Source organism: Colletotrichum fructicola (genome assembly GCF_000319635.2).
Source record: "Colletotrichum fructicola Nara gc5 chromosome Unknown KSG_Nara_v1_contig01, whole genome shotgun sequence".
In the NCBI taxonomy this organism is placed as follows: domain Eukaryota; kingdom Fungi; phylum Ascomycota; class Sordariomycetes; order Glomerellales; family Glomerellaceae; genus Colletotrichum; species Colletotrichum fructicola.
In genome coordinates, this window is record NW_027094051.1 from 511066 (window position 1) to 538593 (window position 27528).

The 27528-nt window shown below is 53.1% G+C and overlaps 10 protein-coding genes across 10 annotated transcripts; 7 read left to right on the forward strand and 3 right to left on the reverse strand.

Annotated features, from left to right (window-relative positions):
- Nucleotides 1-387: 387 nt before the first annotated feature.
- On the forward strand, nucleotides 388-2337 carry rco-3-2 (putative glucose transporter rco-3; the record flags this gene model as incomplete). The annotated part of the gene is made up of 6 exons (XM_032026448.1): nucleotides 388-508; nucleotides 562-937; nucleotides 988-1109; nucleotides 1164-1543; nucleotides 1607-2018; nucleotides 2075-2337. 6 exons carry the CDS (start codon nucleotides 388-390, stop codon nucleotides 2335-2337), a joined length of 1674 nt encoding a protein of 557 aa, XP_031877078.1.
- A 693-nt stretch (nucleotides 2338-3030) lies between these two features.
- On the forward strand, nucleotides 3031-3869 carry CGGC5_v000154 (uncharacterized protein; the record flags this gene model as incomplete). The annotated part of the gene is made up of 2 exons (XM_066150636.1): nucleotides 3031-3236; nucleotides 3302-3869. 2 exons carry the CDS (start codon nucleotides 3031-3033, stop codon nucleotides 3867-3869), a joined length of 774 nt encoding a protein of 257 aa, XP_066009932.1.
- A 344-nt stretch (nucleotides 3870-4213) lies between these two features.
- Nucleotides 4214-4646, forward strand: CGGC5_v000155 (uncharacterized protein; the record flags this gene model as incomplete). The annotated part of the gene is made up of 3 exons (XM_032026449.2): nucleotides 4214-4383; nucleotides 4443-4470; nucleotides 4524-4646. 3 exons carry the CDS (start codon nucleotides 4214-4216, stop codon nucleotides 4644-4646), a joined length of 321 nt encoding a protein of 106 aa, XP_031877081.2.
- Nucleotides 4647-4889: 243 nt separating this feature from the next.
- Nucleotides 4890-5774, forward strand: CGGC5_v000156 (uncharacterized protein; the record flags this gene model as incomplete). Its single annotated transcript, XM_032026450.1, has 1 exon — nucleotides 4890-5774. The coding sequence occupies one exon, from the start codon at nucleotides 4890-4892 to the stop codon at nucleotides 5772-5774; it is 885 nt and encodes a 294-aa protein (XP_031877080.1).
- Nucleotides 5775-5914: 140 nt separating this feature from the next.
- On the reverse strand, nucleotides 5915-7044 carry CGGC5_v000157 (Catalase-related peroxidase; the record flags this gene model as incomplete). Its single annotated transcript, XM_032026451.1, has 2 exons — nucleotides 5915-6864; nucleotides 6921-7044. The coding sequence occupies 2 exons, from the start codon at nucleotides 7042-7044 to the stop codon at nucleotides 5915-5917; spliced, it is 1074 nt and encodes a 357-aa protein (XP_031877074.1).
- A 1539-nt stretch (nucleotides 7045-8583) lies between these two features.
- On the forward strand, nucleotides 8584-8938 carry CGGC5_v000158 (uncharacterized protein; the record flags this gene model as incomplete). Its single annotated transcript, XM_032026452.1, has 2 exons — nucleotides 8584-8673; nucleotides 8735-8938. 2 exons carry the CDS (start codon nucleotides 8584-8586, stop codon nucleotides 8936-8938), a joined length of 294 nt encoding a protein of 97 aa, XP_031877089.1.
- Nucleotides 8939-8969: 31 nt separating this feature from the next.
- On the forward strand, nucleotides 8970-11225 carry CGGC5_v000159 (uncharacterized protein; the record flags this gene model as incomplete). The annotated part of the gene is made up of 7 exons (XM_066150637.1): nucleotides 9007-9021; nucleotides 9077-9416; nucleotides 9479-9784; nucleotides 9893-10127; nucleotides 10183-10290; nucleotides 10426-10866; nucleotides 10937-11225. The coding sequence occupies 7 exons, from the start codon at nucleotides 9007-9009 to the stop codon at nucleotides 11223-11225; spliced, it is 1734 nt and encodes a 577-aa protein (XP_066009933.1).
- Nucleotides 11226-11522: 297 nt separating this feature from the next.
- CGGC5_v000160 (uncharacterized protein) lies at nucleotides 11523-11880 on the reverse strand (the record flags this gene model as incomplete). The annotated part of the gene is made up of 3 exons (XM_066150638.1): nucleotides 11523-11571; nucleotides 11622-11652; nucleotides 11727-11880. The coding sequence occupies 3 exons, from the start codon at nucleotides 11878-11880 to the stop codon at nucleotides 11523-11525; spliced, it is 234 nt and encodes a 77-aa protein (XP_066009735.1).
- Nucleotides 11881-12054: 174 nt separating this feature from the next.
- CGGC5_v000161 (putative transporter) lies at nucleotides 12055-13843 on the reverse strand (the record flags this gene model as incomplete). The annotated part of the gene is made up of 5 exons (XM_066150639.1): nucleotides 12055-13017; nucleotides 13064-13226; nucleotides 13285-13490; nucleotides 13540-13584; nucleotides 13637-13843. The coding sequence occupies 5 exons, from the start codon at nucleotides 13841-13843 to the stop codon at nucleotides 12055-12057; spliced, it is 1584 nt and encodes a 527-aa protein (XP_066009736.1).
- A 2985-nt stretch (nucleotides 13844-16828) lies between these two features.
- On the forward strand, nucleotides 16829-19155 carry FMO1 (putative flavin-containing monooxygenase 1; the record flags this gene model as incomplete). The annotated part of the gene is made up of 3 exons (XM_032026457.1): nucleotides 16829-16853; nucleotides 16926-17635; nucleotides 17686-19155. 3 exons carry the CDS (start codon nucleotides 16829-16831, stop codon nucleotides 19153-19155), a joined length of 2205 nt encoding a protein of 734 aa, XP_031877039.1.
- Between the last annotated feature and the right edge of the window lie 8373 nt (nucleotides 19156-27528).

Below are 27528 nucleotides of genomic sequence, written 5' to 3' on the forward strand. Positions count from 1 at the left end.
AAGGAAATTGGGGAAACCGAAGAGGGAACGCGAGGTCCAGCGGAAAAGTCTATAAAGACGTCGTCGTGCCATGCTTTGTGAATCATGTAGCGTTCTTGAGACTTCAGTCGAGTTCGACCCAAGCTCCCTTCTCACCAACATATTTTGATACCCCCCGTACTTGATTCCGGTTCACAGACTGGATTGAGCTTTTTCATATCCCCATTACTTGGTCCCAGCTCGCAGGGTTGCATATTAACATTACCCAAAGTGAGTTCATCCCAATCCGGTCTCTCTCCTAAGCGTTGCCCAGCTTAGTCAGGCATCCGTTTCACATCAACACCATGCCAAAATGTCACGAACTAACAAATCTCTCTCTAGACTCATACGGTACACAAACGGTTCATCATGGCTCATCGACCGGCATCAGCCTCCGACTTGGAAAAGTCGTCGACCAAGTTCGGCGCCTCGACCGAGCAGCAAGAAACAGTTCTCTCCGATGATGCTCTCGATCCCTATGGACCCTCAGGTACGCAAACATCACCCACTATACTATTCAACTCGCGCTCACTTTCGACGCAGGATTTCGCGGAATCTTCTCCTCCCACTATGTAGCTCTCTGCGCAGCCTTCTCGGCAATTGGAGGTCTACTCTTCGGCTACGATCAAGGTGTCATCAGCGTCACATTGGTCATGGACCAGTTCCTCGAGCGTTTCCCCGAAGTCTCCGATCACGCCGCCGGCTCCGGCTTCAAGAAGGGTCTGATGACGGCCATGATCACCCTTGGTGCCTTCATCGGCGCGCTTAACCAGGGCTGGATCGCCGACTGGATCTCTCGCAAGCGCTCTATCATGGTTGCCGTTGTTGTCTTCACAATTGGTTCCGCCATCCAGACTTCTGCGCTCAACTACGACATGCTGGTTGGCGGTCGTTTCATCGGAGGTTTGGGCATCGGCATGTGAGTTTGACAATCTCTGTCAATTCATCTTCACAAACTGACTGATCTAGGTTGTCGATGGTTGTCCCCCTGTATATCTCTGAAATTTCGCCCCCCGAGATTCGTGGCTCCCTTTTGGTCTTTGAGCAGCTTTCTATCGTTGTCGGCATTGTCATCTCATTCTGGATTACCTGTAAGTACCACAAGAAACCCAGCTTCATGAGCAATGCTAACTGATGCATCACAGATGGAACCAAGAGCATCCCGAACCACTGGTCGTGGCAACTCCCCTTCCTCATCCAGATCCTCCCCGGCCTCCTCCTCGGCTTCGGCGCCATTTTCCTCCCATACTCTCCCCGATGGCTGGCGTCCAAGGGCCGCGAAGAGGAGGCCCTCCACAACCTGTCCAAGCTCCGCACGCTGCCCGACACCGACCCCCGCGTCCGCCGCGAGTGGATGGAGATTATCGCCGAGGCCCGCTTCCAGACTTCCGTTTCCGCCGAGCGCCACCCGACCCTTGTTGGAAACAACGACCTTGGAAGCAGTTTGAAGCTGGAGGTTGCCTCGTGGACCGATTGCTTTAAGGCTGGCTGCTGGAAGCGCACTCAAGTCGGAGTTCTGCTGATGGTATGTTCCCCACCACAGGCCGCCCAAAACACCAGAAATGGATGCTAACCACGCTGGAAATAGTTCTTCCAACAATTCGTCGGTATCAACGCGTTGATCTACTACTCCCCTACCCTCTTCGCGACCATGGGACTCGACAGCAACATGCAGCTCATCATGTCCGGTGTCCTCAACTGTGTTCAGCTGGTTGGTGTCATTCCCAGTCTGTGGACCATGGACCGCTTCGGACGTCGCTCCATCCTGCTCATCGGCAGTGCCCTCATGTTTGTGTCCCACACGATTATCGCCGCGCTTGTCGGTGTCTACTCGCACGACTGGCCGAGCTACACGACCCAGGGATGGGTCAGTGTCACCTTCCTGATGATCTACATGCTCAGCTTCGGCGCTTCCTGGGGACCTGTCCCCTGGGCTATGCCTTCCGAGGTCTTCCCGTCCTCTCTCCGTGCCAAGGGTGTTGCCCTCTCCACTTGTTCCAGTGAGTATTCCCACATGAGCTGTGTCAGCACTTTTCAGAGACTAACGAACACCCAGACTGGATCAACAACTTCATCATCGGTCTCATCACTCCTCCCCTCGTCCAGAACACCGGCTTCGGAGCCTACATCTTCTTCGCCGTCTTCTGCTTGCTGTCCTTCGTCTGGGTCTGGTGGTTGGTTCCCGAGACTGCTGGCCGAACCTTGGAGCAGATGGACGAAGTGTTTGGGGACCGCAGTGGTACGGCTGATGTGGCGAAGAAGAACCAGATTTTCAGGGAGGTTGTTGATGAGCAGACGCGGCCTGCTATGTCGGCGTAGGAGAGAGAGATGCAGATACCCCATGGCTGATAAGATACCTTACATGCAAAGGATATGTAGAAATTCAAATTTTTGAAGATAATTCCTTGATCTTGAATGGAGACACTACAAGATTGTTATCAAGCATGTGCCTTTCTGTACTTAACCATGACGTACTTGTTTCTTGGCAGGTCCTGAAATCGCGCCCCAGGTAACTCAATCAGCAGCCAGGAGGTTTCTCAGAGGGCTGAAAAGCAGCATTCCAGCCTGAGAGGCAGAGGGCGATGTGCACAAGCGCAGAATCGAATGTCTTTGTGATAGCAGTGCCAAGATGAGGTGCTGACAGCTGACGATCAATCCTATTAAATCCTCTGATTCAGAACTGATTGGACCCTGATGTGCGCCCAGCTTTATTTGACGTCAGATTCTTAGACACAAGGCATAACGCACCTCCGTTTTCAAGAAGGAGCGACAAAATAGCTCTAAGCCATCGTAGCAGAGATCTCGCCCTGCTAATGTGGCATTAAGAACTCGGAGTTGCCCGAAATAATTTGCCCTGTCGATCCATCTGGCGTCTATAAAGGTCTGGTGGGGTCCTACAGATCCAGCCGTGTGGAGAGCCCGGGCTGTTATATGGAAGGAGGATATCCCAAAATACTGGAAATCGTCACAAATCGCATTTCCCACCAACCCCTCTTGCTTCATTTGATCATCATGGGCGCTCGACTGTTGGCTGCGGTGGGGGCCTTGTCGTTGGTCGTGGCACTCGCCCTTCTCATTGTTACCTGCGCTTCCATCCCAAACACAAGCTTGCCTATCTTCACCGTCGATGCAAGTTCAAGGTTTAGCTCGAATTTTCAACCACAGATCAGGGTGCACTTTGGGCTTTGGGGCTGGTGTCAGCTTACCACCGAACCAAGGTAAATTGCCCTGGGACGGTTGCTTCTCTTCTCGGCGATGGACTTTGCAACTAATCACCATACAGAGTTTTGTTCCCGGAAGGCTGTGTCAGAGTCAACGGCACATCAGGCTACGATCCAGCCTTGGTCATGCGTCCACTTAACAGCGACTTCCCGCCCACATTCAAGCCCGGTGGCATGCGCGATATGACCTTAGGGTTCGTGCTTCCAGCTGTTGCGACGGCCACGAATGGTGCGGCGATTATCCTGCTAGTAGCAGCGTTTGTGAGACGTAATCGAATCTGCAACCTAGTCTCCATCGCCTTATCCGTCCTGTCGTTGATTTTCACCATCGCCGCTGTGGGCTGCGTGTTTGCATTCTGGGAAAAGGTACGAAGGGGCACACCGAGCTATTCCGGCGTGCGGAGCAGCTCTAGGACTCAGCCGGGATACGACTACCAATTGAAAACGTATTATGGACCTTGTGTTGTAACGCTGGCGCTTGCTTGCGGTGTTTTGCTTGTCGCTACAATCACACTCTTCTTTGCGTGGCTCGCTTCAAAGCGAGAGGGCCGAAGGACGTGGAGCGAGGATGGCACTGAGAAGCATCGCGTCTCGCACTCAGAGGTTGCTCCTTCAGGCTCAACGCATTGATAGCTGTACATGAGCCTGTCTATCGAATACTTCTGCATAGCCAATCAAAGGTTGAACAATGTGCCTGTGCTTCATATCCGTGGACAATTGTGGGATGACATCACGCAAGTCCACGCCAGTGCACGTCCGGAATTCCGGCAAGACATCTCTCGGAGCTGGTCGGACATCAGACGTTTCACCCTCTGAGCTACCGTTGGGCTCGACCTCGGACGTGCGGGGCGACTGTTATTGCGTGCCACATAAAGCTTGCGGTCCCCGGGATCATAGCTCCGTAGCTTTGACGACGTCTTCCGTCTGACAAAACAATCCACTTCATCGGATCGCAGCCCGTTATTCAAGTTACGATGTCGACGGTTTTCCACGTAACGGTCCACGTCCGGCCGAGGGACGTGGCGAGGTTCCTAGAAGCCGCCGAGCCGACGATAGAGAGGTTGAAGAGGGAGCCTGAGTTGATGCACTTTGAGATGTATCAAGTGCATGATTCGCCTGGGACGATTACGTGGATTGAGAAATGGTGAGTTACTCGTGGTGGTTTTAGGGATGTTTGTCCGAGTTGATGCTGAAATCCACAAGGTCCGAGCCCGTAGATTGGATTATGAAGGTGAGATAACTTGACATTACTTCAAATTTCCGGCTGTTGATTGAGACGAAAAGCACCAAATGACAAAAGACTACTATAACGAGTACTTCGATGCGACAGAACCATTCTACGTCAAACCACGGGAATTAAGGGTGATGAGTTCGTTAGGGCCGCGCTACACATACCAAAAGACATAGGCGAATATCGGAAGATGTAATTGAGTGAAACTGTTGTAAAAACAATCATGCGAAAATCTTTCTGAGAGAAACGATGGAATGATTTTGGTGTCATGTGATTCAGCCGAATATCCACGAAGGATCCGGTAGCCTGAAGCCACACAAAGCGGGGTAGCGGTCGTCAAAGGGTGAGCGTCAGATCGACCAAACGATCTTCTTATCATCCTGCTACAGAAACAGCGACCAAACTTCGGTGCGTCCAGGATGACTGACTATCCGATCCGGCCACCGACGCCGCAGGCGATGCTTCATCGTCTCCCCGATAAACCGGAGACAGGGCTCCAGGAGAATACCAAACCATCGAAGTACATCATTCTCATCACAGCTTCGACATCGGTGGCAGGCAAAGTTCAGATCGCGAAATCAGTCGCTGCGGCACTGTCCTGTCCGCTCTTCCAAGGCGACAGCTTGCACGAGACGTCAGCCAAAGCCGCCACCGTGGGCATGTGGAGAGGTCTCTCGGGAGCTGATGGCGATGCCGAAGCTGTCCGACCGAATGAGGCGCGATATGAGCGCATGTGGCTTTCCAAGATGACCAGAACGGGTCTTTTGTTCCCCGAAGAATCCCGACCTGCCAATGAGGGCTTCTCTGGCTTTGGTGGGACATCCTCGACATCGACCAGTCGGCGAGGCTCCTTTAGTTCTATCGCATCCGCCACTTCGGATGCCGCCTCAACTTCCAGCATCGCGAGAAGCTTCATGTCTTCGGGCCTTCCCACGACAAAATATGTCAATAAGCCTGTCATATCCACTCCGCTTGGGGATGAGATCGGGCGGAAGTTAAACCCTGCCTTGATGGTCGTCACACACCCAGAGCTAGAGCAATGGCACAAGGACTCCATCAGAAAGACTGTGGAAGAATATGGCATCGGACTTCTCTTTGTTCCTCTTTATGAGGAGGAGGAGGAGCTTCCCGTATTGAAGCCCTTGGATCCAAGGGCGATGACGAGCTTTGGCTCAGTTCCCCGCCCCAAAGCTGCACATGGTTATCTAGGCGAAGAAACAGTACTACGAGTTCATATCGAGGCGAAGGTCGAAGAAATCACGCAGGAAATTGTGGAAAATGCTCGAGGAATTATGGAGGTGTAATCGGTATCATTCAGGCTTGGGTTGTTTTACAATGTCACTCATGTCTTCATTGTTGTTCATCTTCTGGAATCTGGTTCTCGTTTCATTCTGCCCAGAGAATAAACTCCAAGGTGGTAGCTAAATATAGACTCATACAGTAACTAGTTTTCCTCTTCAAACTCCGTTGTCTCGGTTTGCTTCTCATGTCTGCGCTGGTCAGCGCTGATCCAGTACACTCCCCTGCGGACTTGAATGAGAGGATCCTGGGAAGACATGATGCCTTGGATGCCGCCCTTCTCTGGAGTGGGGCTGAACGCAATCTGCTGCTGCCTCTCAACGTTGTCATCACAGACCTTGTTGATCTCCAGCGTCCCAACCGAGACAAATGTTGTGCTCTTGTATGGCACCGTGGCGTCATCCAAGACATCGCTAGGGTCCGCAATATGGGCCATGATGTTGAAGGTGATGGGCTTCTCCGGAAATCTCTGCTGAAGATCCTCCTCTAGGTAGCTGGGCGCCAGGTTCTCCAATTCGTCGTCGGTGTACAGATGCTCTCCGTCTGCGGGTTCCAATTTATAACGGACGTTGCTGACTTTGCCATCGGCGTTGGTGAGGACGTGAGTATTAACTTCGTAGTACTTCAAGGTACCATAGTTGTAGGGGTTTGGCTTCGCTCCTTTGACGAATTGGGCAGCGGATGGATGGATGGCGAGAAATGCGCCGAACATCTGCTGGGCTTGGCTGAATGCTGCCTGTTCCTTGGAGGTATCTCCGCCCTTCTTCTGCGCTTTTTCAAGGGCGTCCTTGGTGACACCAAAGGCCGTGAAGACCTTAAGAAAAGCCAAAAAGTCTTCTCCGGTCCTGACAGCGAAGCCATTGAATGAATGGGAGATCAGGTCGGTGTGCGTGTTCTCGTCGACCTGGAATCGAACCGCAATACCTTTGGGAGTGGCTCTTGGATCGAAGTCGGCAATCTTCGGCAGGCCTCCGCCGACCGAGAAGCGAGCGATGACTGGAGTTGAGGGATTGTTGAAATGGGCTGCTGTCGAAAGAGTCTTTGCCTCCTCCGTGGGCTTGAAAACTCCTTCGACAAGAAGACCCTTGGCATGGGCTATGAAGAAGGAAATGGTCAGGCTAAAACTTCGTCAGGTGGATAGATCTACATACTAGTGCGGTAACCTTGGTGCTTGCCGAACAGGGTTTGCATCGCGTTGATGAGGTCTTGTGGAAGCTGGTCAGTAGTGACCGATGCTCCATTTTCGGTGGTTGAGGTAATAATTTGAGTGGACATGATGGAAAGATTTTCTGAAGTTCAGACTTGATGATAAGTGGTAGCTAAACAGAAGGCTGCTGGTAGAAGCTGGCTTGTTATTATTCTACAAAGGTGCGGCAGAGGGCATTTAAGTACACAATGTATTCTTCTCTGTATGTTCAACCAGGTCCACATGCGTTTCCCATCTAGAGATCGAAAGGCCAAGCGTGCGTTGCGGTAAAAGTCGAAACCGGCGGGTACTCAAACCTAGCACGATGAGGTGCACTTTGCACCAGCAACCAAAATACTTACAGATCTGGCTGCGTGGATCAAGTCACCCTCATTCACCTAAGGGGACTTGGAAAGGCTAAGGCCGCCGTGGCGTGTGGAACAGCTAGCCATAGACCATCCAGTCCATTCTCGCTACATCTCGAAGAAAACCCTGTCTCGGGCGAAGATGCCCAGAGTGAACCGGCTTATCGATCTGGGCTCTGAAGTTTGGGGGTTTCACGGTTTCGTCACTCCAGAAGGCTCCAATTCGCCCATCCCTTCTTCCAAGATCTTCACCAAATGCGCCTCAATCACAAACTTGAAAAGCTTGTGTGATGTTTTCGGCACTTCAACCGACAGGTGGCCCTTGAGCGTCCGCTTGTGAGGTATTCAGCCATCAAATCTGTGACCAATCGGGCAGAGCCTTCCCTGAGAACCGGCCGCTGGGACGAAATTGATGAAAACGGGTAAAAAGGCTGAGACATCTAGAAGGATATTTTGGAGCATGCTGACTTTCATTTGCATCATGATTGGACTGGAAGGTGGCAGAGCTGTGACAACAGGGTCTGGCCAGGCCATGCCTTGAGTCCATAGTACCGGACCTAAGTTCCGATCCCACAGCTGAAGTAAGACATGCACCCAACAAGCGCCGGGTGTGTCCCAAAACATGCTAGTTGAGTGGAATCGCATGCCGAGCTTGGTGGTTTAAAGGAGTGTGGCGGGCTGAACCGCCCGCTACGGGCCGCGCCAACGTCCCGCGTGGGTTGTGGTTTGGACCGCATGCAAAATGGGCCCCTTCCCCCGAAAGGATGGGTTTCCCAAGACATACGCACTCAGAAAACCCCTGTGTCGAGGAACTTTGCCATCACGGCAGATTCTTTCATACCTAGGCAACACGACATGGCCGTCGTCTAGGCCGTTTGCGCCAAGCCCAGGCTGTTGCGGCTGGACTTTTTCTAGAACACGGCGCTCTAGTGATCTGCTTGCAATCGCAATAGAGGAGGTGTGGCCACGATGCTCCTGTTGCTCAGCCAAGACATTAGTATGTGTGTAGTATCTATGTGAACAAGGCAAATGAGTCGATACGAACTGGATCGTTTGATGCAAGGTTTCGATTTCTTGACGAAAACACCATACTCTCAATCTAGTGGCAGCTGAACCAATTTCAAGCCTGCCCATGGCCGACGACAGGATCGAAGTGCGCGCAGTTATTTCAATATTCAATGCCACTATCTAATATGCGTGTGTGCACATGTAATGTGATGGGCCTAGAGAGAGGCAGATCTACTGCTGAGACCGCTGGTGGATATGGATCCGTCAGCTCCACATCCAGCCAGCGGATGGATCAAGACCTGGAACGACTACAACCAGGAGGAGGTCATCAAGGTTCACCCGAATGTGAGTCCATGGGTTGAAAGTCGCATTCTTGAGTCTGAGCTGACATCTTATGACCCCGCAGGACAACGGTTTCCTCAAGATGGGCTACATCTTCTACAAAGCCATCAACAAGGCTGCGGATGCTGGGAAGCTCGTTGAACCTGGCGAAGTGAACAGTGGCCCGACCATTTGCGACAAGTTCGAGCGCAATGGAATGGAGGTTGGCGGGTTTACTCGGCGCGGAAGCCGCAACCCTAACGGTATCTACTACCACAATAGTGAATGAAATAAGTAAATTATTTGGTTAACTTGCATTGATGGGGACGGCCGAGGTAAGTGGACCTTGTCTGAATAATGCTTAATGGAGATGTAAGTCATCCTTGTGACAAAAGGACTCGGGAAACTGACTATAATGGCGCAACAGGGTAGAGACGATGCCAAGTGGGTGGATGATGGAGGCAAAACGTACATCTGGACAAACTCCAGGAGTTGCAGAAAGGGGTACGTTGGGGATGGTCTCAACGTCGCATGGCGTCAGACGTTTTACCAGGGCGCATCCTCCGGTCCGACGCATATGGGCATGGGTGGTACTAACCTCCGTACCCGAATCCATTTTGCACGCATCTACGGTCAGAGAAGTGTCTCCGGAAACCTACCGCAGCACTACGTGTATCTGGAGCACACGAACTTGGCGGAGGATAACTCCCGCGAGTGTGGAAGAATATTGGCGGAGGCGGCAGCAAGATTGTGGCCGATGGCAATAAGTACTGCAATATGGTGGGCCATCGTGATGGACGAGTTGACTATGTGTGGACACAGCCAACAGGGGAAATGACCCTCTTCATCAACCGTAGCAAGGACACTATTGGTGACACCGAGGTAAAGGGATATTGGGATCCAAGCCCCGGCATCATGTTTCGACCACTACGGAGCATGGACCGTCGGGATCTGCACCTGCAGGACTGGGACGGGGATGACGACTGCGATATCATCTATGTCAACCCTGAGACCAATGCCGTGGAAGTTTTCCCTAACCAATGTCCACAGACTGGCGGTTGGGGATGGACTCATTTGACAAACCCAGCTCCAGGTCGGACTTGTGGGTATAAGAGGGGCCTCGGTGTCTTCGATTGTAAGCTGCCCCTGATTTTCAAAGCAGGGTACCCGATTTCAGCAATCACTAATGTTGCTGGCTGAATTGTGATTATTAATGATGAAATGCACTAACTGGATCTGACAGTGGCTGTTCGCTCTGCCGATTTGACTGGGAGCAATCGCGCCAACTACTTGTGCATCGCACCCGATGGCACCGTTAGTGGCCACCTTCAACAAGACAGTGGCGCCTTTGTCGATGTCGGCCAGATCAAGTTTGCGATCGGAAAGGATCGTGCCAACCTCCGCTGTGCGGAGGTTGACGGTGACAGAAATGACGATATGCTTTGGATTGAGAAGTTTTCAGGTGACACATGGGTCTGGTGAATCATTACCTTCCAGTTTGTCTCGACGAAATTCCGACTGGCTCATCTAAAGGTACAACGGAAGCCACGACTCCCTGGACACCGGCGGTGGCTCTTCTTTCTACTGGAAAGTTCGAAAGAAGAAAGCCTATCACGGTCTCGCCGCTGGGCCATGCATCTAGTACGCCGACCTTGATGGGAATGACCACGTCGATGAACACTACACCTTGGAGTCGTTCAATAATAAGGGGAGAACGTCGCTTAAGCCGTCCTGCGGCGTGGCTGACCGGACAGGCGACGACGGTCGTGTTACCAGCCCCAATCTTACAGTCCAGCCGGGATCTGATGAAGATGACGACACAAGCGGCGGTTCGGGTGGCGACCACACCCCTTACGTCCCAAATCCCAAGAATGATAACCCCCTTCCGACCAGCTCAGATGCCTCAAAGTATACAACCATTGAGCAGCTGGAAGCAAAAGCGGGATTGATCGACCTCTGGTGTGGACCGCAATATACCATCACTATCCTGCTTCAGATTCCCCAAGACTCGTTCGCTCGCTATGACGAGATCATGGCCAGCGGCTACTACAAGTACTTCAAGATTCACGCGGACTATCTCGTCAGCAATGCATGGTCGGCCCTCCGCAACTTCATGCTCATACACAGCGACGAGTACTTCAACTGCAAGATCACCGAGGAGACAACCTGTTGCAACGTATGCAAAGCGGAGGGCGTATCTTGCCACAACTCAGCCATGTCCTCCCGACTATTCACAACGAGATATGAACAGCAATGACGAGAACACGACATACTGAAGTCTATGCAGCGACAAAGAGGGCGATTTCTGGGACGCGGCAGCCGCAGAAGTCGGCGCCCCCAGGGAAAAGATGAGCATTGTCAAGTTACAGTCGGTCGGCATGTTGGACTCGTCATGCTCCAGAGATTCCGTCTATAACGGCATAGAGCACATGACAGCCTCCTGCTACTACCGGAACTTTTGGACTGACGCAACTCAAGTTGACGGGTTCAACACGGACGATGTCACCAACCCGAAGACCATTCTCAACAAGGCCCTCATTCCATGGGCGGCTCAACTCTCGCTTCTGCTGGTCTGAAATCTTTGGGCCCAGCGTTTGTGGTCATCGGCGAGGGCGCAGGCATCGGACTGGGAATTTACGACATGGTTCAGACGCCGTCAGCGATCCCTCTCGACCTCTTCGGAATTCTGTTCAGCGTCAAGGGTATCCGCGACGTCAGTAACGCCCGTAAGGCTGCCTTAGCCCGATCTGCAATGCCTCACGCAGACATCGCTCGAATTAGCACAAAGGCCGCTGCCGAACTGGAACAAATCTCTTAGGTGAGTAGCAGGAATGCTCGGGGTTGGATGTGCCTAGGTTCGTTACAACTAGAGTTTAATTTGCCTGCCGCATGAAATCGACGTGTCTTGAAGCCGGTTCGGGCCTGCTTCAAATTTGATCAATGAAGACAGATTGATACGATGGATTACTTACGGAGTGCTGGTCGACTGTACGTAGAGACTGGCTGGAAAAGGTCAGAAACGAGAGATGCAAGGGTGGCGAAAGGGCTAGATTCATTGACCCCTAGGGAATAGTTACCTTCCAAATACCATTTCCGAAGCTCCCCCTGAATCTGAAGTCTTGCAGACACTTCTGAACCAGACACTGTGGTTGTTGAAACCAGTGTCTCCAGCGAAATTCCCCAAGCGAGTGAGGCTCGTCGCCACTGCCCTTGCCATCCTGCCCATACCATCCTCACCCACGCCCTATTTCCTCTTCGTATTTCCTTCTTCTCCTTTCTGTCCTTCTCGCGTTGTTCTCAATGATTGCTGAAGAATATTCGAGAGCACCAATGTGCGTCAATCCGGGCATCAAAATTCTGATCCGTATAGAGAAACCGGATCTCACCAGATGCACTTCAGATTTCTCAAACAGTGTAGCGGAAACCCGGCTCGTTGTCTCCCAGTTCATGGATCTCCTCCTGCGTTTTTCCATCTGACCAGCAGTTTCTCTTGCCTTGCTCGCGTTTCTGGTTCTCTCTACTGAGTAGTGCCATCATCATCAGACTCCCCACACACAGACAGAGGGCCATGAACGCTATGACAATGGCATGGCCCTCAATGAACAACGGAGGGTGGCGGTAAGTGAACGAGCTGAGGATACCGCTGAGATTTCCCCATCCAATGACAAACCCTAATACCACGCCGCGCTTGTACACTCCCTGGGTGTTGTTTGCGATCCAGGTGATGGTGTTGCTGACGCATGGGTACAGACCCATCACCCCCAGACAAGTGCCGATGTACTTGATCTTAGGGCTATCCGCCGCAAGGATCGTTGAAAAGCCGGCTATACCGACCATGCTCACGCAGACGTTGCAGATACCACGCACCTTGAACTTATCGGCTAGCCATCCCATGAAGACCGTAAACACCGCGGCGGCGGCGTAGGGGGGCACCGTCCAGAGTTGAGATTGAATCGTGCTAGTGTTCAAGCCAAGATCGTCGATGATCGTCGGCAGAAAGAGGGTGACTGCGAACAGAGGCATGTCGCAGCCCATGTAAATCGCCATCGACATCCACGTCTTCCAATCGCGCATGGCCTGCCAAAAGTACAAAGTCTTGAAGACTTCGCGACGGGCGGAGGCTTGCTGGTCTCCATCCAAACGGCGAAGGAGACGCTGTTTGTCCTCATCGGATAAGAACTCGGCCTCATCCGGAAAGTCATGAACCATCCAAAAAGATGCGACTCCGAAGACGAAGGTCAGAAGGCCCTCGATAATGAAAATCCAAGACCATCCGCGGAGGTTGCCAACTCCGTCCATATGTTGGATTCCTGCCGCGAGCGCACCGCCGAACGATCCGGAAAGCGCGGCTGCCGAGAAGAAAATGGCCTTTGCATATTAGCAGAGAGGTGCCAAAAGGAACAACGAACCTTACAGCTCGGAGACCGAATTCGTCTCGACGATACCAGCACGAAAGATAGTAATTCACCCCGGGGAACATGCCAGCCTCAGTGAGTCCTAAGAACCACCGCCCCGCCATCAACCCACTCCAATTGTACACAAATCCCATGAGGGTCATACAGGTTCCCCAAAGCATCCTGCCTTGTCAGTATATACAGAAAGGATATGACGTGTTGATGGGAGTCTCTGACATACATCGTGACCGGAATGAAAATAGATGGCCTGTGTTTTTTGAGTAGGATATTCGTCAACGGCTCAAATATAGAGTAAGAGACAAAGAATATGGCTAGAGCGGCATTGTATTGTCCGTCACTGAGCTCCAGGTCCTTGTTCATGCCCGCGATCTTTGCGTTGCCGATGTTCGTGCGGTCGAGAAAAGCAAGGAGATAGAGGATACACAGCTCAAAAATGTGTAAGTCATTGCGTTTTCTCTGTGGGGAGAGACTCTACCCATGGGATGAGCTTCCAGTCCAGACGTCGCAGCAACCTGCGCTCCTAAAATCCTGTCAATTAATTGAAAGAACATGTGCACTCTAAAACTCATTACCGCAGCCTTCTCTTTCGCCTCTTCCGCGGCTTGCCGCTCCGCTTCGCCGAGATCCGCATCGGGGTTGGAAGGAACGCCAGCGTTTGACACATGTCTAGCGGTAGCTTTTTCGTTGTCGGCCGCAGCTTTGGCGGCCGTAGCTTTGTCGCCCTCATACTCTTGAAAGTTGACGCCGCGTGCCGGGTCCCAGACCAGGTTGATGTCCATTTCGTTGGGATTACACACTCAATCAACGGTGATCGAATGGTCAGTGGTTTGCGCGACCAGTATCTTTGTGGATACTAGAAGCGGTATCCGACATCGTCGAGATTGGATCAGCAACTTTGAGCACAATAATTCATGACGAATGGCAGCATTCTTATACCTGTCATTCCCTACCAAAACTATACACAACCAGAGAGGTTTTCCCAACCAACAATTGTCATGCACTCCAGAGATTAACCAGCGACGGCTTGAACTCAGTACATCTTGAACTTAATAACTTACGCCCTACACGCTCGATCTAATGAGAAGATCACCAGACGAGCTTCTGAGGAGTCCTCGCAGGCCATACATGAACTTGTAGTCGGCACTTCACTGCGGCATTTCTCAGGTGAATTTTCAAGTGCAGTCGCCCTGTCTGAAGTAATTTTCCATGAAATATCAGCATGTCGACACACACAACCTCTAACTACATCCGTCGATGTTGACGGAGGTGATGGAGCAGGAGAACGTGGGCTTATCTATCAAGGTAGCCCCGGGTTACGTTGCTGTCACTTTGAAATCGTGGGGTCATACGTCGAAAAGGACAACGTCTTTTTTAACTGTTTTCTGACATGTGACGGCTGATCGAAAGGTCTAGCCTTCGGTACTCCGCCTTTTTTCGTACTCTAATCATTCTTATCATGGCCACGTTTCCAGCCTTTAAACCTGTGCACCGTTCCCCAATCTCCGTGGGGTGCACGCCTCACCAATGTCCCGCAAATTCAAAATTGAAAGTCGGCATTTCCTTTCGATCAAGAACCCATATATATTCGCGACTGCACTCGTCTGGCTGTTGTGATGCTGTGATCTGGCCACGTCGAGGCTAACGCCATCTTTTCACTGAGGTGGATGATCGGCTCAGATTGCGACACAATAGAGTGAATCACCACATTTCGAAAGCACCCTGCAGTAATGATGGGGTCATCCAGCCACGTCTTTTCTCATTGGCTGGGCAATCAGTCAAATGGAGGTTGCCTTGTGGCGGGAACCGCGTGATTCACGCAAGCTGTGATCTGATTGCAACAGACTCGGATGACGAACAGCCATTTCATACCGTCTGTCTCCGGATACCCTTACGGCCAGCAGTACTCGTTTCGGAACGGATCCAGAACATTTCAATTTCCGACCGCGAAGCCTCTCCATCGCCTCATTGTTCTTAAACACCGTCAAGGCCAAAGCTTCAATGTAAATGACAACTTTGTGCCCTATGTGAAGCGGAACATTTCCTCCCTTATGCACCATGGCGACCATGGCGCCAATAATTTCGCCTCGCCAAGTTATCGCGGCAATTTTACCCCACTCCCGACCGTTTGCATCCAGAGTCTCAGAGGGCATCCAGCCTTGCAGGTCGCCGAAGATCGCCGCCACCGTTGTTGGTTCCCGATCAGCGAATAAAACGGTGGCGCACCACTCTCCGAGAACTGACTTCACGCTGCCTGGCCAAAAAGGAGACCCCTTACGCGCAGTAAATATTGCCAATCACAACGGTTCCGGCTCTTCTACAAATATTGGCGCCCCACGGGTCCTTGGATTTGATGTTGACGTCTCTAGGAACCGTGAATTCAGGTGGTGCGTACGTGTCGTGGCTTTAATCAGGTTAGGAACCAAGTTTGATTTGGAAAGATGACACACTCACACAAAACGTGTGTAAGCCCTGGCGCTCACAATCTCCATTGCCTTCATAACCGTGGTCACACTGCATAACGACAGCGTTTGCCAGGACAGGGAGCAGAGAGAGGATTATGAGCTTCATTATGAGTGAGCGACAGACTTCCGACGGTCGTGTGTGAAAATGTTGAAGATACCGATGATAGTGTGGTGTGCTGTGGTGGCTTAATTATGGGCGTGAGGTTTCAAGTCATCATATATGTTCGTTCAACAACAGTCTTCGTTGAGTTATCCACAACCAGAAAGTGCAAGTCGTTGACATGTCTAGTGTAAAGCGAGACCGAGGAGTTTAATTTGTGGTTCCGTTGATCCTTATTACCCGTTAGCAAGTACGATGTACGATTATCGGTGAATCCGCATTCACATTGACACCGCTGCAACTGGAGTCACTGGCGCCTAGGCGGGTTGGAAACATAGTGCTCATTTCCGTAGGTGAGACGGACCTCCTACACCTGAGAAGAACTCGTTATCTTCGCTTTCATGATCATATTGTGCGGACGAGTCAATCAATACAGCCATATTAAGCATCCCGTATAAATTGGCTTTTACGAAATTGCTACCATTTAGCTGAGGTTACTGAAAGACAAGATCCTGTCATATAGCCTTTACGGAACCTCATACTCAGAGTACTTTCAACCTGACAGGCCTTTAAAACATGGTCCCGTTTATGAGAGAGAAAAGTCCCGTAACACTCGTCTTTCTGTTTGATCGGGTTTTCGTCATGTGCTTTGGAAAGCCAAGACCCTTCCTTTCTTTCTGGAGGCCGTTGCAATAACCCATTGCTCGGACACAGATGTCTCTGATTTGTCAGTTCCGATAGTGCCGCATCCCCGGACCGTCAGGTCCCTGGCGGCCGGGGAGTAAAGTGGAGACCCGGGGAGTGTCGGCCCGATCGGGTAGACGCACGGAACGGAATATCTATCCGGCACGTTCCGATCAATAAGGTACTCGTCGTTCCGCATGCATTGTAGATCGCTGACTCATTCCAACTCTGGTCCCAATCGGCGACAAGCGCCTCCAACCACTAATCCCCGAAAGACAAGAGGGCTTTCGGCGGACTCATCTGACGTGAGAACTTCGTCCCTGGTTCAATGCCGATGAGCATCTAACTCACTATCACTTCCTGTGATGATGAATTTCAACAGACAATATTAACCCTCAACCTACCCGTCTCACTCTCGCCTGCATCTGCCGACAGGGATATCTCTCAAAAGTGAGGGGTACTCACTCCTCATCCCACCTTTCATCCCACCACCTCAACAACCCCTGCCATCTCAAGCAATGGCCAAGCGCGTGTGCATCGTCGGTACATACCCCCCGAAATCCCCGTCCCCTTCCGTGCCCCGGCCCAGTCCGGCACTCTAACATGCTCCGTCAGGCGCCGGCCCCTCCGGTCTCGTCGCCGCAAAGACGCTCCTCCACAACACCCCCGCCGGCGCCTTCACCGTCACAATCTACGACGCCCAGTCCCGCATCGGCGGCCTTTGGCCCACTCGCCGCGATGATGCCTCCGGCCTTGTCCACCCGCTCATGGTCGCCAACCAGAGCCGTCACACCGTCCAGTTCAGCGACCTCGCCTGGAACCCCGAAGAGCCCGAGTTCCCCCGCGCCTGGCAGATCGGCCGCTACCTAGAGCGCTATCTGGACCGCTACAAGGGCGCCGACGTGAAGCTTGGCCACCGTGTCGTCAAGACGGACCTCGCGAGCGACGGCACGTGGAAAGTTACCGTCAAGTCCGACGCCGGCGGCGAGGAGACCAGCGTGTTCGACTACCTTCTCGTCAGCTCTGGCTTCTTTGGCAAGCCCATCGTTCCGGACGTTGCGGGGAAGACGGATGTTCCCGTCATTCACAGCAGCAAGTACCGCGATCTGCAATCTCTCTTCCCTGATGGAGTCAAAGACGGCGGTAAGATCTTGGTCGTCGGCGGCCAGATGTCCGGCGTCGAGATCTCCGGCACCATCGCGACACATCTCTCCGCTGCGGTGAACGCGCCCGACCCGGTCCCGGTCCCGAACGCAGACAAGCTCTCGGTTCATCACCTCGTCCAGCGGCCCACCTGGGTCTTCCCGCTGTACACGACTCCAAAGGTACCCCGCCTCCCCTCACGCTCATATCTCTCTCAACTGACACGTTCCAGCCTGGCTCTCCAGCAGCCCCCTTCCTGCCCCTGGACTTCCCATCTTACAACCTCAACAACCGCCCTCATCCCCTCCAAAACAGCCAAGGCCACATCACCCCCGAGGCCGCAAAGACAACGCACACAATCTACACCACCTCCCTCGGCCAGGACCAGTCCTCTTTCTCCCCCTCCGTCGCCGTCACGCCCTCCCACCACTCCGAGCCAGCCTACCTCGCCGTCTCAGAAAACTACATGGAGTTCGTCCGCTCCGGCCTCATCACAGTCTCCAACGGCAAACTCACCTCCCTCGCCAACACCACCGCCACAACCACAACTTCACCCGTCGAGAACATCGCCGCCGTCATCCTCGCAACCGGCTTCGACCCCTCCCCCTGCCTCTCCTTCCTCCCCGCCCCCGTCCTCGAGACCCTCAAACACTCCCCAGACCACCCTTCCCTCCCCCTCGCCCTCTCCTTTCACGGCACTCACCTCAAAGACCTGCCCACCCTCGGCTTCGTCGGCTTCTACCGCTCCCCGTACTGGGGCGTCATGGAAATGCAAGCCCGCCTCCTCGCCGCCCTCTGGACCTCCTCCCCCGCCCCTCCTCCCGCGCTCTCAAACGCCCTCCTCGACGACGCCTCCGACTGGCGCACCGTCTCCCTCCGCGACGACCCGCGCTGCTCCCAGTTTCCCATGGGCGACTACGCCTACCTCATGCAGGAGTTCGCCGCCGCCCTCTCCATCCCCATCTCCCCGGCCCCGACCCCGGCGACCCCTGAGCTGCCGCACAACAACAAGCCAATGGATATCCTCACCCCGGCGCGCTACCTCTCCCCGCTCGCCTCCCCCGAGGCCGAGGCCGAAGCCGCCGCCTCGCTGGCGCAGACGCACGACACTGCCGTCGCGGGGCTGACCACCCCGCGCTTCGTCGCCAAGGCCGTCTTCCGCAGTTTGCTGGGCACATGGTCCCTCGAGCGCTCCCTCACAAGCCGCCTGCCAACGCACCCCAGCGGCCACTTCAGCGGCACCGCGCAGTTCCTGCTGCGCGATAAGACCGCCAACGGGCTCAAGTGCGTGTCGGGCTCTGCGCCGGGAGAGGACCCTGAGGATGAAGGATTGGCGACGGAGTACCTCTACATCGAAGACGGGGAGTTCCGCGCCGATAACGGGCTGGTGTTTAGGGCTACGCGGCGGTACGTGTGGCGGTACGACGAGAAGAAGGATTGCATTAGTGTGTGGTTCGTCAAGACGGACGATGCGAAGAGGGCGGATTATCTCTTCCACGAGATCGAATTTTTGCCGCCCAAGGGAGAGGATGCGAAGGGATGGAAGGCGCAGGCTGGGCACCTCTGCATTGATGATTTCTATAATGTGAACTATGACTTCACGTTCCAGAGTGTGAATCTGAAGGAGTGGAATATTGGATATACGGTGAACGGTCCGAAGAAGGATTACACGATAGCCGGGGTGTATAGACGACAGACATAGACAGATGTTACAGCCGGAAGGATACTAGAATCGAATTGTATAGAAGCTTCGTTGTGAAAGAAGTTTCTCAGGTAGGTCAAGAGTACTATACGATTTGGTCCTGGCTATGAATGCTATTAACGATGCATACCTATGTGGATACTCAGACACAGTTCTCCGGTGTTCTCTCCATTACCCAAGGCAAGCCTCAACGTGGCTCAATGCCACCCGTGTGACTCCCAAAGCGTCTTCTGCAAACTGAACATGGATTCCAGGACACGCCATCTCCTGCTCTTTCTCTCTTGGAAATCGGCAGAATCTCTTCCCTAACGGTCGGTTCGTAGAGGGTCGTGCGGAGCAGGCAGTAGCGACTCTGGTTAAAATCTCTGCCGCGGATGCAGATGCAGTTTTGTCAACCCGCTAAGCATAGTCGTCGACGTCCGGCATCAAGACGTCTCCGTCGCAGTCAATCTCACGCAAGCTACCATCTGCTTGTGTTGAAGCTCGTGTCATCCGTGGTTGCCTCCCGGTATTGAGAGCCCAGCATCGCCCCAAGCCTTCGGCACTGAAGGCCCAGATAAGCATGTCGGGACCGGAATCCACCGCTAGAGCTATGATATCCGTGCAGACGTCCACATGTTGACTAGGAACATCGATTGGGAAGCAAAAGCTGTCATGAGAGCTCGCTGTCGGTTGTGCGGTATTGTGCGCAGCGACGAAGGAAAGAATCGACGGCTTTGGCCACCACCATCTCCACTGTGCCACTGCTCCGTCGAGGTCTTCCAGCGTGCCATAGAATCTAATATCACGGAACACGTCTGGCGGTATGGTGTAGCAGACAACAAGTTGTTTTTCGACTTCCTGTAAGCTTTCTTCAGCCGTATGTGTTGTGGGAAACACAGCAACAACACGCACGCCATGCCTGAGGTCGGTACTCGCGGCGTACACAGTAGGGGCACTTGAGGTGGCGCCGACAGGTGGTCTGAACTGTGCCTTCCGTTGGAATCGCGCGGTGGAACCTCTTGGTGCGTCTGCGCCCAAACATAGCGTTTCGGTTCCAGGGTCCGTAAAAAGAACGTGTGAGCCATCACTCAGAGGAACAGCATGCGTGTTGACCCATGACTCAGCCGAACCGGACCATGATTGAAGGTTTTGTTCTCCGAGCCCGGGACTTTGACGTGGAGCAGTAGAAGTGAGTGGATTGGCAAGTTGCTCGGTGACTGTGTGAATACTGGTAATTGACGTCCTTGGCCCGGCAGCCGTTGTTTTGAGGCTATAGACAACGGCTGTTTCACCAAAGTGTTTGAACCTTGCGAACGCGTCGTAAATGGGATGTGTCGCAGGACCTACAGCGGTGGCTGAGCTGATGAGCCGGAGCCACAGCGACGTATCAACTCCAGATGCTTCGGAGGTGGGCGGAAGGAAGTACAGAAAGTCACTTTCTGTGGACAGAGGGAAGCGTCGAGCGAGGTCTTGGCCAGTTGGCTCGTCAACCTAGTGAAGCTCAACCGCAGACGCACAGCCGAATGCTACACACTCGCGATGTGGACACATGGCAACGGAACGGGGCTGATTATCAGCGCCACCGACGCTGTAATAGACCCTTCGTAGGATTGGCGGTTCGCGCCACGCGTGCCATTGTTGGCAGACGCAATCCCCATCTGGGTTTATGTATGAAGGTTCCGCGTCGTTGTCTGAGTGGCCTAACGGAGCCTGGGATGAAGTAGTCTCCCAGTCAGATCTTTTGTGGGAAGATAGATCACAGACCAGACCAACCTGTTCTTCGATGAGAATACCAACAGTTTGTCTTCCGAGGCTGGCATCCATTGCGCAAGCGATGATGTTCGCAGGACACAAGATCCTCGCCACGGGCCTAGGTAGGCCTCTGGGGCGGGAGCTGTCCGCTAAGGCCGACTGTGCCCAGCGGGAGCGACAAGGCTCACATCGGTGATCCAGCTCGTAGATGTCGAGTGTTTTGTTGTGGCTGGCCATCAAGAACCGACCACACACACTGGTGCTGAGTTTATATGCACCTGTACCCTCTCGAAAATCCGAAAACAGCGTTTGGCCTACCTCCACAAAAGCGGGCTGCTCGCTGGAGTACTGGCAGCAGAGAGTGCATTCCCTCGATAGCCATTTCGACATTGTCCATATTTCATTGACATATTGTTTTCGTTGAGAAAAGAGGCTGAGACCGAGAATGTCTTCGACACTTGACCACCAGCCGCCCCTTTTGAGCATCTGAACGAGGATGGATCTGTTGAGGCTTAACGTGAACCAGGAGCGACAGGTATGTCTCGCGGAGTTGAAGTCGCAGGGATGTAGGTAAAGGTAGATTTGGTGCAGTATCTCGACGGGAAGTTGCATGGGTGGTGTTTCGGCCGTCGCAGTGGTGCGGGTGTCGCCGCATTCGAAATCTAGCAGCTCAGGTAGCTCGCCATCCGCGGTGGTGAGGTAATGAATGATGGGAGAAGTCATGACGGATGTGGTATGTCAGAACGAATGTTGTTGGACGTGGAATAGAATTTGAACCCTCCGTCCGCTTCGAAGTCTAAAAGGATGATGCAGTCGACCAACGTTGTGGTGTCAGTTGGAGGATGATGTCGAACGAGGTGGGAATGAAAGTGGCATGAAAGATGGCGTCAAAGTCGAGCTGCCAAAAGCCGCCGCAGAAAGAAGGAGACACAAAACTCAAGACAAATTGCCAGCGCGAACGAAGTAGGTAGACCTACAAAGGAAGGACATACTTGCCTGCCAAGATGGCCCACTGGTGGGTGACTTGGGGAAAGAGCAAGTACTGCGCCGGGCCGCATGGCCCACTTTTCGTTCCTGAACACGGGGCCGAGCTGTTGCCGTCAAGGCCGTGAACGCCGAAAGTGCAGAGCCACTACACACAGAGGAGGCAAAAGATGGAAACCAATGAACCAGTGTGGGAAATTTGGTAAAAAGGCAAAAAATGATCAGTGGGAGGCTTGAACTCCCGACCTTGGCATTACTCAACACGATGGATATCGTATTAGTACCACGCTCTAACCAACTGAGCTAACCGACCTCGATGGCTGTGGTGCTGCAAATATGCATTATGGAGGTAGCGGTGGATAGCCGCAGAATCACGAATTGCAACCTCAATGGACCCCTCTCCCTGTTCCTTAATAGCTTCTGAGTTTCCAAGCGTCGAATGCACTGTTTGCCCGCGAGACGCTTCAGCGCACGCAACTCGTCCGCATCCCTCGTTGATTGCGAAAACGCCAGGGAGCGGTACCCCCAGCTCATCAGCATCCGTATCTGACATCTGCATAAACTGGCTGATCTTATCTACGTACCGAGTCCCAAAGCGAAGGTGAACTTCTCTATGGCCTGCTGATTGACCTTGTAGTCGACCAGACACCAGATATGCCATATGTCACCTTGTCTAAACCGTTGCAAACTTCACGAATGACATGAGCAGTCTCTTGTCTACAGACAGCTAGCCTGCAATGCACGTTTGAATTCTCACTTGCAAGACTGAACAACGAAGGCCGTACCCGTCACTCCCTCAGGTACATTGGTGATAGTAAGCTCAGACGAGCTGCCCACCTCGTAGCTAACACTCCGCTGATCTGAAATCAGCACGCCGCCACCACCAGGAGCCTGGGAGCAACCCCCAAACGACGATCCGCTGGCGGGGTCTTCAAACTGGACACGGCAGAGGGTTGCACCTGCTGCAGTGTGCACCTCCGCGGCATAGAGAGCCGCCAGCAGAAAATGCGCCCGAGCCATTACTGTAGCAAGTCAGGGTCAGATACATCCACCACACGAAGCAGGTATGAGAAGACTCACATACGAGATGGTGTAGATAACTAACTAGCTGACTGCAATGACCCTATGGCGGAACAGAAAGTCAGAGATTGGAGTTTGGCAAAAAGGCAACGCGCCAACGAGATACTGATGACAACAGTGAAAGTTGTGACAATCTCGCTGGAGGTCCTTACCAGCGGCACTTATGGCATTAAGTACTCTCACCTAGATCATCGGTTCGGTACACCTGCTGCTTCAATGCCACATTGCAAGCTCATCTCTTGTGGGGCGAGTTTGATGATTTCCATAAACAGCAGGATTCAGGTTGAACATCCGTAGTAGCGGTTCGCCACACTGCTAAGAGCTGAGGTTTCCGGCCAAAAGTTGCGTCCAGCTTTCCTTGTCGCATGTCACACCGCGCCTCGTTTTGCTCCCCGACTTGTTGGTGATATTCACAGCTCCGCGGCAATCGCAATGAGAATCCTTGTCTGACTTACGGGTTAAAGAAGATGGTCGAGCCATATAACGGTCTGAGACCAAACTCCTGTCAATGTACTGGTTGCTGTAGGTAAGGCCACGGCAATGTTAAGGTTTATCACAGCCCTGCCCCTCGGATATTCTGAGCCAAAAGCAGCAGGAAAATACCGACCACAGAAATAGCAAGCAGGCTTTTGTCTCAGCACACATGGACAGCATTCATTTATCTGCCCGGGCTGCGGCAGTCTGTCTGCAAAGGTTACTAGCGATCAATCTGTGATTTTCCAATCCGACGAAAGACTGTTGATCGATACCGCCACTTACTGTGTAATGATCCAATCAGTATCCCAGAGGGCCGGCCCATCAAGGACAGCCGACGGAAGGGTTCGTCTCGACAGTCTTGAGCGCTAGAATGTGAAAGCGAGTTTCTTCCATGAGTCAGATTCAAATTCCCATGTCATGTCTTGGCTGTTTGAGATCCTACCGGCCTGAGGCGGCGCGCCCGCTGATGCAGGATATCCGGCCACTTCTTGACAGCCAAACTCCGACAATAAGTGATTGCTAATGGACCTTTCACCTTGAATTGAGTACTTAAAAGGATTCACTTGCGCTTCATCCTCTCGAAACTTCAATCGTCCTCTAACACGTCTTGTCACCCACTCTATCAAACCATCCCTCCCTTTCATCTATTACTCACTTATACCGGGCTACAGTAGCCGTCGTTGACCGACGCTATCGCAATATCACAAAATGCAGTTCTCTACCTTGCTAGTGGTCCTCTTCGCAGGAATCGTCGTTGCAACCCCTGCCGTTGTCGAGCGTCAGCAGAACACTGTGGTACGTAACCCATCTCACTGTTTTCACGATGATTACTATGACTAGTGAGATATCTTGCAGTGCATCTCCTGCCGCGACGATTGCTTTCGCAGTAAAGGAAGCGATGCCAACTTCAAGAAGTGTCTAAACACCTGCAACAAGGACTTTGGATGCACGCTTAGTCGTTGAGAAGCTTGTAATAAGAGCGCAACGTATGGATACATTAGTTGTGCCTGAGATGCTGAATGACAGCTGACACTTGAAATCAGACACGTCTGCGGTTGGTAATGCGTGGTTAAGCTAGATTTAAGATGGTTCTTCAGTCAGGTTCAAAATTGCAAACTTACACCTAAACATTCTCGCTTCAGGTTTGCTGTGCGTGGTGGCTGCATAGGATGCCAACTTGAGAAATGAAAGCTGGCTGGGGATTTTACTTTGTAGCTGTATGATGAGGGGTGAAGACTCAAGAACCCGTTCGCGGACGACGAGGAAGATGAAGACGCCGACAGCGATGACGACGATAACGACGGTGACCACGGCTCTGGAGCAGCTGGTGCGGTGACGGGCGCGTGGGGTGCGTCGGGCCGGAGGTCTCGAGGAATCATTTTACTTCCTGCCATCACCGCCCCTGTTCTCAACTAGCATAACCGAGGATTGACAAGTTGGGCGACCAAGCTGGTCTCAAGTACTCCATGAGTGACTTTGTCGATGCTGCTTGTTAGGCTAATCGGAGCATCACAACGTCACAAGTTCTTGAGCTGCAGACATGACACATTTTTCAAAGATCTACCGCGCTGTGGGATTTGTGCAGTCAATAATAATGCAGGAACGGGAGTGCAAGATGTCCGCAAGGACCCGGGCGGAGGTACCCCGACTCTGGACTTCTCACGCCGAAAAGGTGGACCTTTCGGCCGAAGTTGAAGAGGTTTGCCGTGACATGCGGTTCTCCATGTCCAATAAGATTCCAGCAGACATTAATTCCTTCTTTAGTTCAAAGTGATCGGTCGCGGACTGTTTTTGGTGGTCGCGAGCCTTCCGTTTCGGGCTCCGCTCCTGCCATTTGCTGACAGAACTTCGCGAACATTCCCAGACGGGAAAGCGGCGTTGGACTTTCCCCTCAACAACCCAAACACAACCATCGACGTCGACGCGCTTCAATCTACTTCCACCACTTGAGCTTTACAGCGAAAGTGGTCAAAGATCGCAGGCAGAGAACGCCCTTCTATCCGTTGTGGGTCCGGTCCGGCAGTCTCCAGTGTACAGGGTAACTCGCAGGCTACCCCAAATTGGAACCTCACCGCGACCATCAAAAGCACACGTGCGGTATCGCGCCGCGGTACTTCGATGTCGGTAAAGACTTCATGGCGAGCCGCGCCGTCTCAACTGTCCATGCGCGGCCCTGTCCTCGCCATCGGTGGTGTGCCAGCGGTCCGGCCGGTCCGAGGCGATCAAGGTGAACGATTCAGGCGATTGTCGGCTCGTCGAAGGCACCCCGGTTGATCTGGCATGCGGTAAGCCGCCTCCCTCTCCTCGATACTGCTTGGCGTTGGCGCAAAGGTCGAACGTGACTGGCTGACATTCTCAAAAGGTGATAGAGCCAAGAGCAATCCCTCGTCATCCCGCCTGGGCGTGGTTAGCAAGATAAACTCTTTTAGATTTCAGCGTGCTAGCGGCACCGCAACGGCACCACCACCGCCGACCACGAGGCGCGGAGACGCGGGTACCGCAAGTCGCGAGCTCCGACTTTTAGACACGGCGCTCGCTCCACCAACACCCGCTGCCTGCAGCAGGGCAGCGATAGTCAACAGCCTTCCGAATCGAAAGCACCCATGACCACCAAACCCTTGGATCATCGATATCCGCGACAACGGTCTGGGTATTGGGCATCAACCACGAGAACCCAAGCCCGCGTAACCCTCCGAGTTTGGAAGCACCAACGCTCGCCATCCCACGCTATCCACACGCAAGCCCTTCACCTGCTTCGTCTCTCCCGCTGGATGCACTCCCCCCTCCGCTTATTACCATCCCGACAAACTCCCGCCATCTTGGCTCATCTCTCAGAGTGCGTTCTTGACCCCTGTTATCGTAAGATGCTCTGTCATCGAGCCCCTTGAAGGACGCGATAGTCCCTTTATCCACACACGATCTTATCCAGGCAACTGACAGTTTGCAGGCGGCCTCAAGCGATATCGGACCTGTTCCAAAACCAAATCCCCTGATTAGTTCAATCCCCTCTTATTAACCTCTTGGTTATCTCGTGAGAGAAGGGATATGCAGTGGGCGTGCCGTACCAATGTTTCGTGCTGCAAGGTCCTTAGCAGCACACACGCCCAACACGCTCAGCAGCCAAACACCGAGCTCCAGGCTCGCTGATAACGGTAGCCGGACTCAGTCAGATCCCCACTTGGCTCCGCCGGGAATAATCACAAACCACGATGCAATCAAAAAACCTTTTTGCTCCGTCTCCACTTACCGAATCTTCGTGCACCGTCCGCTCACAATCCTCGACACTCTTGTCCACATTGCCCGCTAGCGTTTGGCGTCAATCGTCCTTGGCATGGGAATAATCAAAGATGACCAACGCCCGCGAAATGGCGTCGCCCTAGGAGACGGAAGATGCCACGAGACGACGAAAAGTTTGTGTGCAAAGAAGCAGGGAAACGAAATCTCTGTGGCGGCCGGGGTGGACCCCTCCGTACCCGGGTCTCCGCTCTCGGGTGGATCCCATCTTTACCGGCTCCTGCGATCTGTGCGTCCCGGACGAAAGGGGGCTGCTCTTTGCTCTGCCAAACGGCCAACCGAGGATGACAGCGGCATCCCAGCCAGCTTCTTCGTCCCCAAACGTGAACCGGAATAGACTTCTCAAGTTCGGACGGAAGATCAGCCAGCGGCTTCGAGAAGGGAGAAAACAGGAGACACTCCATGTTGATCACTTGGCTCGAGCAAATGTTCGAGAGAAATGGGGAATCGTCGCAAGGAAAAACTCAGCAAATGGTCAAGAAACCATGACGACAACCCGAACTCATCCCGAGATTTCTCCCCCTGCTCAGCCCTGAGAGGGAACATGCCCCCAATCACCCGGGACCCCCGTCCAACCAAGCACGGCGCCACGGCGCTAGGCCCGTCCAGAGTCATTCCCTCTTATTCCCAGACCCGTCCCTCGACCTGGATTGCCTAGACTCTACCACAAATACCGGACAGAGCCGCAAGACTCACGAAAAAGAACGCGCCAAGACGGTCGCGTAAAACGGGACAAGTCGGGCAGCCTGCCAATGGCCACACAAAGATCAAAGTTGTCTAGATCCATGCGCACGCATTGCATCG